This window comes from Scyliorhinus torazame, chromosome 6 (genome assembly GCF_047496885.1).
Source record: "Scyliorhinus torazame isolate Kashiwa2021f chromosome 6, sScyTor2.1, whole genome shotgun sequence".
NCBI classification, from domain to species: domain Eukaryota; kingdom Metazoa; phylum Chordata; class Chondrichthyes; order Carcharhiniformes; family Scyliorhinidae; genus Scyliorhinus; species Scyliorhinus torazame.
The window spans coordinates 102,501,779-102,514,499 of NC_092712.1; the positions used below are offsets into that span (position 1 = coordinate 102,501,779).

The following is a 12,721-nucleotide window of genomic DNA, read 5'->3' on the forward strand; positions in this document are numbered from 1 at the left end:
ACGACCAGCAGGACCACGACGCTAACCTTTCCAAATTTCTCCACACCGCCAAACCCCTCAACCTAACCTACAACAAGGAGAAGTGTGTGTTCAGTGCGAACCGATTAACCAACCTCGGCTATGTGGTTCAGAATGGAGCTCTAGGACTCGACCCCGGTCGCATGCGCCCCCTCATGGATCTCCCCCTTCCCCACTGCCCCAAAGCCCACAAATGATGCCTGGGGTTCTTTTAGTATTACGCCCAGTGGGTCCCTAATTATGCGGACAAGACCCGTCCACTCATCCACTTCACTGGTTTCCCACTGACGGCCGAGGCACACCAGACCTTCAACCGTATCAACTCCGAAATCGTCAAGGCCGCGATGCACGCGGTCGATGAGAAGCTCCCCTTCCAGGTCGAGAGCGATGCATCAGACGCCGCTCTGGCCGCCACCCTCAACCAGGCAGGCAGGCCCGTGGCATTCTTTTCCCGCACCTTCCATGCCATCTAAATTCAGCACTCCTCCGTCGAAAAGGAGGCCCTGGCTATCGTTGAAGCTGTGCGACATTGGAGGCATTACCTGGCCGGCAGGAGATTCACTCTCCTCACAGACCAACGGTCGGTTGCCTTCATGTTTAACAACACACAGTGGGGTAAGATCAAAAATGATAAGATCTTGCGGTGGAGGATCGAGCTCTCCACCTTTAATTCCGAGATTTTGTATCGCCCCGGTAAGCTCAACGAGCCCCCCAATGCCCTGTCTCTAGGTACATGTGCCAGCGCACAAGTGGACCGAATCCGGATCCTGCACGACGATCTCTGTCATCCAGGGGTCACCCGCTTTTATCACTTCTTTAAGGCCCGCAACCTGCCCTACTCCATCGAGGAAGTCAGGGCTGCCACCAGAGACTGCCATGTCTGCGCGGAATGTAAACCGCACTTCTACCGGCCAGACTGTGCGCGCCTGGTGAAGGCCTCCCGTCCCTTTGAACGCCTCAGCGTGGACTTCAAAGGGCCCCTCCCCTCCACCAACCGCAACACGTATTTTCTCAATGTGGTCGACGAATATTCCAGATTTACCTTTGCCATCCCATGCCCCGATATGACGTCTGCCACCGTCATCAAAGCCCTCAACATCATCTTCGCTCTGTTCGGTTTCCCGCCTACGTCCACAGCGACCGGTGATAGTGCATCAAGTACACAGTTGCCTCTGTCATCAGTTTTACAATTTAAGTCCGGTAGAAAATCGGGGGAAAAGGTCCAAAGGTCCGACCAGAGCGGGAGCCACCAAATGTGAGACTTACTCCTTCATAGCCGCCACTGGAAGTTCGATGAAGCTGTTTTCCTGAGCTCATTAACCCAGTATGCCTTCTGCTTTAAATAATGGACGACCACCCAATGAAAGAATCATTGCAATTTCTTGCCGAATGTTTGGGTGGGCTTTGGGCAAATCTGATTGTCTGAGCAATACCCTTAATAAACCTCTCATCATATTTTACAAGAAACAATACCTATTCTCTTTGGGACAACAAGGAAATATAACACTGCACGTCAAAATTACTCAAGCGCTTTTGACATCCTGAGTACGTGGAAGGAGTAATATAAAAGTCTGACTAATGTGGCAATGTGGGATCAATGCTGTGGTAATCTTCAGATCAATGAGATAGGACTTGTCACTGTGCCAAAACTTGTCTGCAGGCCTTGTTCCAACAGTCAACATGACCTAGTGATAACTTTCTTCATGAAGTGATTGTGGTAAAGAAAGGTTTCCACCAACATGCTAAATCTGCACACTTAGTTCCTGGGCTCAATTCTCCTGGGTACCAAAACCCAAGAAATAAGCACCCTGCTTTCCCTTGAGCTGAACTCTCACTGAGCAGGAGACATTTACTCTAGAAAAGCATAGACTTTGAGAAGATTTTATTGAGGTATTTAAAGTAGTGTAAAGTCTAGAAAAGCGATTTAAGTTAGTCATCTAAGAATACCAACAAGCATGGGGATAAATTACATATGCACAGAGTTAGATTAGATGCTAACATGTACTTATTTTTGTAGATGTCTGGAATATCTTGCCACATATGCAGTGAACATGGATTTACTGTGAATGTTTAAAGGGAACAGGATGAGTTTCTGTGTCTGGCCAACATAGCCTTGCATAGAAGGTACTGGAGCATGCCTCTCAATTATCATCGTCTTCTGGAGCTTGTTTAATTGTTCTCAAAGGTTGGAGAGGAACTTGCTGGACTTAAATTAGATCTGGATGTTTTTTCTCTTTTTTTTTGTCTCTCCCAAGAGATTGCCGGGCTGCTGACTGGGAAATTATGGCAACTGGGATTGATGTGGTGTGGAAATCATACAACAGCAATATAGGATAGGCACAAGAGGCCCTATATTCTTTTCCTGTTCTTCATTTCTGGGTGTTTCCTATGTTGTTTATGGGGTGAACACACTGCGTCGTAAAAAAAACTAAAATTTCTCCAATGGAAAATTTGGAATTCTGCAATGCCAGTACTTGGGCCTACCCATCTGGTTTTGCAATCCGTGTGCACAGAATGCATGATTGTACTATCTGAGTGTTCCACCAGGAATTGGACCTCAAAGTCAAAATTTTCTGGTGGGCTAATCTGAAGTGCTATATAAGCCGTGGATAGAAAAAGTAAATGAAACAGTAGTTATTTTACATTTCCAGCATCTGCAGTATTTTGCTTTTGTAGTAGTATCTTCGATCTTAGCTGGCCAATAATACTTCAGGATTGCACATCTAATCTGGTGACTGATATGGTCAAGGTTCATTTGTTTGGGTTAAAGGTACACCTTCTTAAAATCTGGAGTTTGTACAACTACTACAACGGGCCACTGTGATCAGCAGAGCTTGAGAGGATATGCAATTAACATGACTTACTCCAGCTGCTCCGTCTGGCTGTTGATAGCAATTTTCATATTAAAATGTGAATCTGAAAATGATGGAAATGGTCGAGAGAAGAGAGCCATCAGCAGTGACCAGTAGGTATCACTTTAATAGTTTCAACGAACAATGCTAAGCTTTGAAAAACAAATAATGGTTTGTATTCTGAAGCTGGTAACCAGAAGACTGTTAATTCCTGCTAATTCAAGTGTCTTTTTTTATTACAAGACCAAAAATGATTTCAAATAATGGCAATTTGATATTTCAAACTGGCAACTTAAAGAACATTGAATTCAAGACTTCACCATCTGGGAGAATTAAACTCAATAATGATGATCTGGAACAACAATTTATTCAGGTAAAAGCTGACAATGTTGAAAATATAACATACTGTGTTGACTTTTTATTAAGAATACAAATAACTTGCGTTGTTGAGATAATGTTCTTTAACTGAGTAACGCTTACAAAACTATTTTTTAGCCAGCCTAAACAATGATATTTCCAATGAAATATTTTGCTTCAGCCATTAAATTTGCTTCAGCCATTAAATTAAGCTTCAACATGTAAAGCTTTAACCTGTCTGATGTACACCAGTTTTAACTGCATTCGAGTAAGGAATTGCACTTATTATTTTACTCCAACTGCAGATTATTATATTATTTCATGAGATTGATTTAATTGTTTTACTACCTTTAGATTAGAAAAAATAAAGATGATATTGTAGAACTGAAAACTAGTGGAGGTCATGTCACTCAGAATGTTTCCAATCAAATCAGCCAGTTAAATGCAAGGGTAAGTACAAAATTTGTGATCACTATCTGGCTTGTTCTCTTTCAATTTATCTTCATGACCATACAAGTGGACCAGCTAGTAATCAGAAGAATGCCTTTACACCAAGAGTAGAAAGCAACTCTGTATTCACGTAATACCCTTAAGTGTGTCTGCTTGTTCTTTATTTCATTGGGGACCATTCAACATGTAGATTTTAAATTTTCTACAAAATATATATGAAAAATGTTTAAAGAAGAGAAAATAGATCCTTCAAAACGTCCTCTCTTTCAATTATATACCCATAAATATAAAGTTAGACCTGAATATTTACTCCTGGGAACCGCAGAGCTGGGCCATGGCCTTTTATACCCTCCGTGTCCCTCTGCCCACCCCCATGGCACTTTCTCTCACCTTGCCAACTTAGTGCCAACTCATGCCAACCCATGACCCATGCCCACTATCTTTTGCCCTTACTTCTACCATGCCAAGACACCCAGTATCCACCATGGGTAGACCTCAGCAGTCATGTTGAGGTGAAATAAAGTTCTAAGTGTCTATTGCAGACTTTATTTAATGTCACTCTCGTTCATAAAAAATGACTCCCATATATTTATATTCCTTCAATTGCATCAACTCTCATAAGAATAAACATTTCATTCAAGTGTATAATTCCTTATAAAATAAGCATCAGAATTCAGAGTCTCACTTCAAAGAGCCAATTACCATTTGGAGCTGTCAATCAAGCTTTGAAATGGTAGGCACCCTACTGTGATAATCAAAGGTTTTGAAATCAGTTATGCATGATTAATCTAGTAGTGGCATCCCTCAGGCTTATGTCAACAGAATGAAATAGCAAGCATTTCATTTAAAACACTTCAGACAATTTTTCTAATGGTTTAAAAGGCAGAAGTTTTAAATGACTTGACTAGTTGACAGATGCTTTTGACAGTTGCCTTTGACAGTTCATTTGACACTTTTGACAGTTCCAATGATCTTGACAGTTAATGTGCTTATGTAGGTTTCATGCACATTCATGTCTAATTTTAGTAATAGCAAGAGATATCATACATCTGCCAATGGACATCTGACTACTCCCAAATGGTACCTGCCTGCCCAAATGGGTACCTGACCTCTCCCAAAAATATCCCAGAACCATATACGAAGGGCCACCCTGCCTCTCCAGAAAGGTACCTCACCTTGCCAAAGAATTCCACAAAGTTTAGACCGGGCAGCACGGTAGCACAAGTGGATAGCACTGTGGCTTCACAGCGCCAGGGTCCCAGGTTCGATTCCCCACTAGGTCACTGTCTGTGCGGAGTCCGCACGTTCTCCCCGTGTCTGTGTGGGTTTCCTCTGGGTTCTCCGGCTTCCTCCCACGGTCCAAAGACATGCAGGTTAGGTGGATTGGCCATGATAAATTGCCCTTTGTGACCAAAAAGGTTAGGATATGTTGGGTTATGGGGATAGGGTGGAAGTGAGGGCTTGAGTGGGTTGGTGCAGACTCGATGGGCCGAATGACCTCCTTCTGCACTGTATATTTATGTTCTATGTTCTATATGTGCCTACCAAGTCTCATCTGCACATTGTCATGTTTCACACATCTGGGTCACCAAAATTAGACATGAAATGAAAATCGCTTATTGTCACAAGTAGGCTTCAATGAAGTTACTGTGAAAAGCCCCTAGTCGCCATATTCCGGCGCCTGTTCGGAGAGGCTGGTACGGGAATTGAACCGTGCTGCTGGCCTGCTTGGTCTGCTTTAAAAGCCAGCAATTTAGCCCAGTGTGCTAAACCAGCCCCTGAGTGGAAGTGGCTGTTGATTTATATAGGACCCTGCCTCCACAAAATGTGCATGTGCAAGTCCCAACCCGGGTTCCATTCCCACCTCTATGTTTAGGACTGGGACTTCCGATTTTCACTCTCTCCTGCCATTTTTACAACCTCTCAATTGTTGCAAAAATCCTGGCCTTACTTACTCTGTGAAGCCTTTTAACCCATTCAAACCTCCTTCACTTACAAAAATCTACATATGTCTTGACTGAACACGATGTGGGGTATTTCGAACTGAGCCAAACATGAAGAAATTGTTATAGAGTCATAGAATTTACAATGCAGAAGGAGGCCATTCAGCCCATCGAGTCTGCACCAGCCCTCGGAAAGAGCACCCTTCCCAAGCCCACACCTCCACCCTATCCCCACACCTCCACCCTATCCCCGTAACCCCATCTAACCTTTTTTTAGACACTAAGGGCAATTTAACATGGCCAATCCACATAACCTGCACATCTTTGGACTGTGGGAGGAAACCGGAACACCCGGAGGAAACCCACGCAGGCACAGGGAGACGTGCAGACTCCTCACAGACAGTGACCCGAGCCGGGAATCAAACCTAGGACCCTGGAGCTGTGACGCAATTGTGCTAACCACAAGTTACAAGTTTTGTGAATGTTTATCGTTTTTTTGGTTTGCATTTTAAACAGCATAGTATTCATTCAAAATATATTACCTTAATTAAAAATAAATAGTACAGTTATTCATTAGTTGGGTTCATGGAAAAGAATATGATTTATAGATTACTTATTCATTAGTCACTGGTAAAACCTTTATAAAAGTGTGAGAATAATCCTCTCTCCCAGAGATTCCTCTATTTTTTTTTACTGAAAAGAATTTAAGAGGATTGGGGGTGATGAGTGTTTTATGCCAAGAGGATTTTCTTTCAGACCAGCTGCCTTCTGTTGGTGCCACTAAAATCTTTAATATGTTATTCACTTTATTTGACTGTCAATCATACTTTAGCATTTTCTCACCATTGCAATGTTGACAGGGAAGTAATTATTAATGATAATTATCAGTACATTCTTTCCAATTAAGGTAGCAAAATAATGTTGGAATATTTGAAATACTGATTTATCTGCTGTTTTTTCTGTCCTTTTAGCTGCTAAGTCTTCAAGCCAATGTTCAGACTTTACAATCGGTAAGTACTTTGAGTTTCTATGAACTCCTATTACAGTAATGACAGCTATATATTTTAGCCAAATGTGAAGCACAGGTTCAACACATGGCTTTAAAATCTTGAGTTAAATTTGAGCAGGATTTAAACTCTAGTTGCCTTACCAGAGGGCAGAAAAAGCATGGATTGGAGTTACATCTTTAGACTAAACGAAAGCTAATGGGAGCAATTCTCCTCACAAATGACCGAGGGGTGGATTCTCTGCAATCCGTCGGCAATAGCAGGGTTCCCGATGCGGTGGAGAATCAAGCGTTGGGTTAAAAATGGGATTGCGTCACCCCAGCACATGCGCAGGGGGGGGTCTTCTCTGCACCGGCCATGGCGGAGGTTGACAGCGGTCGGTGCGGAGGGATAGAGTGCCCCCATGGCACAGGCCCGTCCGCGGATCGGTGGGCCCCGATCACGGGCCAGGCCACCGTGATGGCACCCCCCGGAGCCAGATCCCCCCGCACCCCCCCCCCCCGAGGACTCTGCAGGCCGCCCATGGAGCCAGGTCCCGCCGGTAAGGACTGTGGTAGTCTGTGTTAGGAGGTTTACGGTACCTATTAATGCCGGAATACCATTGGTGGAGAATATACTTGTTCCCGTTGGATAAACTTGCATGTTAGCTCCGCCTTGCAAGGCTGCAAGGTTGCAAGCAGCGCAGGTACAGAAGAAAGCTGCTGGGGGAAACATCTAGCATATTAAAGCCTTCAATTGTCTCCAATCTCATTTCTGAGGTTATTGATTGTGCATCAAGGACCTGGGCGTCATTCTCCGACCCCCCGCCGGGTCGGAGAATGGCCATTGGCCGCCGTGAATCCCGCCCCCCGCCCCCGCCGAAGTCTCCGGTACCGGAGATTGGGCGGGGGCGGGAATCGGGCCGCACCGGGTGGCGGGACCCCCGCTCAATTCTCCGGCCCGGATGGGCCGAAGTCCCACCCAGAAATTGCCTGTCCCGCCGGCGTAAATCAAACCTGGTATTTACCGGCGGGACCAGGCGGCGTAGGCGGGCTCCGGGGTCCTGGTGGGGATGCGGGGCGATCTGACCCCGGGGGGGTGCCCCCACGGTGGCCTGGCCCGCGTTCGGGGCCCACCGATCCGCGGGCGGGCCTGTGCCGTGGGGGCACTCTTTCCCTTCCGCCTCCGCCACGGTCTCCACCATGGCGGAGGCGGAAGAGACTCTCCCCACTGCGCATGCGCGGGAAACTGTCAGCGGCCGCTGACGCTCCCGCGCATGCGCCGGGAAACTGTCAGCGGCCGCTGACACTCCCGCGCATGCGCCGCATTTCCGCGCCAGCTGGCGGGGCAACAAACGCCATTTCCGCCAGCTGGCGGGGCGGAAATCCCTCCGGCGTCGTCCTAGCCCCTCAATGTTGGGGCTCGGCCCCCAAAGATGCGGAGCATTCTGCACCTTTGGGCCGGTGTGATGCCTGTCTAATTGGCGCCGTTTATAGCGCCAGTCGGCGGACATCGCGCCGTTGGGGGAGAATTTCGCCCCCGGGACCCGCCAAAAACGGGCGGCCACTCAGCCCATCACAGGCCAGAGAATCGACGGGGGGGCCGCTGCCAGCAACCGCTGACCGGCGCGCCGCGATTCCCGCCCCCGCCAAAACCCCGGCGCCAGAGAATTCGGCAGCCGGCGGGGGCGGGATTCACGCTGCCCGTCCGGCGATACTCCGACCCGGTGGGGGGTCGGAGAATCCCGCCCCGTCATTTGAACCAACTTGCATCCGATTAACGGGTTGGAAACCCAATTCTTCACGCCTCCGCAATACTCTGGCCCTCTCAGCCGGGATTCAAGTGGGTGTGGATTGGTGCAAGTTATTTTCACGCATGACCCAGATGCGGTGGACTCTGCAGTATGCAACGTAGGTACCCTCAAGGTCCATGGAGGGTCCCCCTCCCACTACAATGCAAATCCTGCCCACCTGGTTGCCCCAGTCCCCCATCAGACCCCCCACCAGACCCTCAACAGAGACCCCAACAGAGAACCCCTTATCACAGACTCCCCAATCAGTGATCCCATAATAATAATAATAAAAATCTTTATTAGTGTCTCAAGTCGGCTTATATTAATACTGCAATGAAATTACTGTGAAAATCAGAGACCCCATATCAGAGACCCCCTCATCAGAGATACCCTATCAGAGATTCCCTCCAGTAGAGATCCTCCCCAGCAGAGATCACCCCATCAGAAATTCCCCGCATCAGTCATCCCTGCCTGACCCAAAAATGACACTGCCCATACCATAATACAGTTGACATTGGCAGGCAGGTAGGTGGGTGTGGGCAGCTTGTTCTTTCCAAAAAGGTTTGGAAGGAAGGAGTGGGGGTGGGTTGGTACTGTCTTCAGACTTTCTGCTCATTGCAGGCACCCATCTGGAGATACTAACCCCCCCCCCCACTTCCTTTCTACCCAGTTGCACTGCAAAGCCCCCCACTGCCACCCCTCTTGCCTCCCTCCCCAATGTGACCAATCCCTCCTGACCACGACCCCTGATTTACCGGAGTCGAGGATCCACTGCTGCTTTCACCATGAACCCGCTTGCAGTCTTCCCAGCAGCCATTACTGAACCCTGGCGTTGTTGGGACTGCAAGACCTGCCGTCTAATTAGATTGGCTGGTTGTTCTCGAGGGGATGAATTCCTCCCAACAAAGGGTGGAAGTTCCACACTTGCCTAGTTTTTGCCACCCGCAACTTATTATTGGCGCGGAATGGACTTTTATTATTGGTCGGTTTTAATTGGGTTGGGGAATGAGCAGTTCAGAGCCTCCATACCCTCCACCTCCAATCGTGGTTTTGTTCATGGTCCATCATTATCTATCTGATCGTAGTTCGAGAATCACTTCTAATGGCTCCTCTTCCTCCTTCCACACTGTTACCTCAGGTGTCCCTCAAGAATCCATCCTTCACTTTCTCCTATTTAGAAACATAGAAAAATAGAAAATAGGAGCAGGATCACCCAACTCAATAGCCAAATCCCACTTTCCCCCATTTCCTTTGATCCCCTTTGTCCTAAGTGCTATATCTAACTGCTTCTTGAAAACATCCAATGTTTTGGCCTCAACTACTTCCTGTGGTACTGAATTCCACAGCTCACCACTCTCTGGGTGAAGAAACTTTTCCTCATCTCTGTCTTCAATAGTCTACCCCGTATCTTAGACCGTGACTCCTGGTTCTGGACACACCCACCATCAGGAACATCCTTCTTGCATCCACCCTGTCCAGTCCTGTTCGAATTTTATAGGTTTCGATGAGATCCCCTCATTATTCTGAACTCCAGCGAATACAATCCTAACTGACTCATTCTCTCCTCATACGTCAGTCCTGCCATCCCAGAAATCAGTCTGGCAAACCTTCGCATCACCACCTCTCGAGCAAGAATATCCGTCCTCAGATAAGAAGACCAAAACTGCACACAATACTTCAGGTGTGGCCTCACCAAGGCCCTGTCTAATTGCAGCAAGATATCCCTGTTCCTCTCCACGAATCCTCTTGCAATATAAGCCAACATACCATTTGCCTTCTTTACCGCCTGTTATACCTGTATGCTTACCTTCAGTGACTGATGTACAAGGACACCTAGGCCACGTTGCACATTCCCCTCTCCTAATTTATGACCATTCAGATAAAAGTCTGCTTTCTCATTTTTGCTACCAAAATGGATAACTTCTTGGGGATATCCAAATTATACTGCATCTGCCATTTATTTGCCCACTCACTCAACTAGTCCAAATTACACTGAAGGATCTGCATCTTCCCCTCAGTTTACCCTTCCACCCAAAGTGGATGGGTGATGAATTGCCTTCTTGAACCGCTGGAGTCCCTGAAGTGTAGGTACACCCACACAGCTGTTAGGGAGAGAATTCCAGAATTTTGCCCCAGTGACAGTGAAGGAGCGGCGATATATTTCCAAGTCAGGGTGGTGAGTGAGTTGGAGGGGAACATCCAGGTGGTGGTGTTCCCAGTTATCCGCTGCTCTTGTCCTTCTCGATGGTAGTGGTTGTGGGTTTGGAAGGTGCTGTCTATGGATCCTTGGTGAGTTACTGCAGTGCATCTTGTAGATGGTACACATGCCTGCCACAATTCGTCGGTGGTGGAGGGTTTGAATGTTTGTGGAAGGAGGATCAGTCAAGCGAGCTGCTTTGTCCTGGATGGTGTCGAGCTTCTTGAGTATTGTTGTAGCAGCACTCATCCAGGCAAGTGGAGAGTATTCCATTACACTCCTGACTTGTGCCTTGTGGACAGGCTTTTGAAATGAAAATGAAATGAAATGAAAATCGCTTATTGTCACAAGTAGGCTTCAATGAAGTTACTGTGAAAAGCCCCTAGTCGCCACATTCCGGCGCCTGTTCGGGGAGGCCGGTATGGGAATTGAACCGTGCTGCTGGCCTGTTTGGTCTGCTTTAAAAGCCAGCGATTTAGCCCAGTGTGCTAAGCCAGCCCCTTTTGGGGGGTCAGGAGATGAGTTACCTGCCGTAGGATTCCTAGCCTTTGACCTGCCCATGGTAGCCACAGTATTAACATGGCTGGTCTAGATGAGTGTGTTCCCTTGTCTAAATCGTTAATATATATTGTGAGCAGCTGGGGTCGTAGCGTCGATCCCTGCGGTACCCCACTAGTCACTGCCTGCTAATTTGAAAAAGACCCATTAATTCCTACTCTGTGTTTCCTGTCTGCCAACCAGTTTACTACCCATCTCAAGACACCACCCCTAATCGCAAGGGCTCTAATATTACACATTAATCTCTTGAACAGCCTTCTGAAAGTCCAAATATACCACATCCACTGGCTCCCCCTCATCAACTCTACTCGTTACACACTCGAAGAATTCCAGTAGATTTGTCGAGCTTGATGTCCCCTTCATAAATCCATGCTGACTCTGATTGATCCTGCCACTGTTTTCTAAGTCCCTTGCTATATCGTCTATGATAATGGATTCTAGAATTTTCCGCACTACTGGTCAGGCTTACTGGCCTATAATTCCCTGTTTCCTCTCTACTTCCCTTTTAAAAAGTGGAGTTACATTGGCTGCCCTCCATACTGTAGGAACTGTTCCAGAGTCTAGAGAATCCTAGAAAATGACCACCAATGCAGCCACTATTTCTCATCTACAAGCTGAAGATATGGAAAGGGGATACAGAGAGTCCCAGATAGGGAACAGGGAGAGGAGACAGGGAGATGTCCAAGTTAAAAAGAAGTGTAAGAGATTCTAAGCAGATATAAGGCTTTGGGTGGCAGACTTTAAGCAGTGAGAACTCATGAGAAGCCCTGTAAATTGAAGAGGCCTCCGAAGAAGGGTGTTTGGGATGAAGGTACACATTTGGAGCAGTAGCATCCTGCTCGATAAGTCTGAAGAGCTGAACTTCTGCCTGTGAGTGGTGCTGGAATGCAAACTCGGGAATCTAGGGGAACGGAGTCTCCGGAAAGGAGATTGTAACCCTGGGAGGTGAACATTTGTGAATTGCTACATCTTTGAGAGAATTCCAAGGTGAGATCTTCGAAGGTGGAGGCTGAAATCTCTTGTGAGACTGCAGGGCGGGATTTAACTGGAAAGGAACAAAGTTCCACAGCGAGCGTGCTTAGCTGCGTGTTTCCCGGCGCTGCAGTGCCGACAAACACAAGGCTAAAAAACGGAATGCAGGTTCAATCGGGTGCCTCAGCGGGGAATACGTAACCGAGGCCGTACATAGCCCCATTTGGGCACTGAGGAGCATCGGTTGCCAGAACCCCTCAGTGTAGCGAGTGAGTGGGATGCCATTATTAAATGATGCCCCTATCCTTGGAGCCTCTGAAACAATCCACCCCCTCACCCCCCACCAAGCACTATGGGAGGGTCCCTGGCCCCCTCCGCCACCCCCAAACACCCATGTAGGGTACCCCCAGCCAGAGCACCAACCCCCAAAAATGCCAGCTTGGCAGTGCCCATGCCCACTGTAAGTACCACCTGGGCAGTGCCAGGCTGGCACCCAGGTGACACTGCCAGGGTGCCAGTGTAGGGTGCCCAGGTGGCACCAGCAGTGCATGGGCATCACCCTGCCAAAGGGCATGCACCTGGAGGCCTCCAATCTC

The 12,721-nt window shown here is 47.5% G+C and overlaps 1 protein-coding gene across 1 annotated transcript in view; it reads left to right on the top strand.

Annotated features, from left to right (window-relative positions):
• Positions 1-2,926: 2,926 nt before the first annotated feature.
• The window catches only part of cubn (cubilin (intrinsic factor-cobalamin receptor)), a 604,171-nt gene continuing 594,376 nt past the window's right edge, over positions 2,927-12,721 (top strand). Inside the window, exons 1-4 of the mRNA XM_072510233.1 lie at positions 2,927-2,983; positions 3,114-3,243; positions 3,582-3,677; positions 6,592-6,630. Of these exons, the coding sequence (XP_072366334.1) occupies positions 3,121-3,243; positions 3,582-3,677; positions 6,592-6,630 (258 nt within the window). The 5' untranslated portion in view covers positions 2,927-2,983; positions 3,114-3,120. The remainder of the gene's footprint in view (positions 2,984-3,113; positions 3,244-3,581; positions 3,678-6,591; positions 6,631-12,721) is intronic.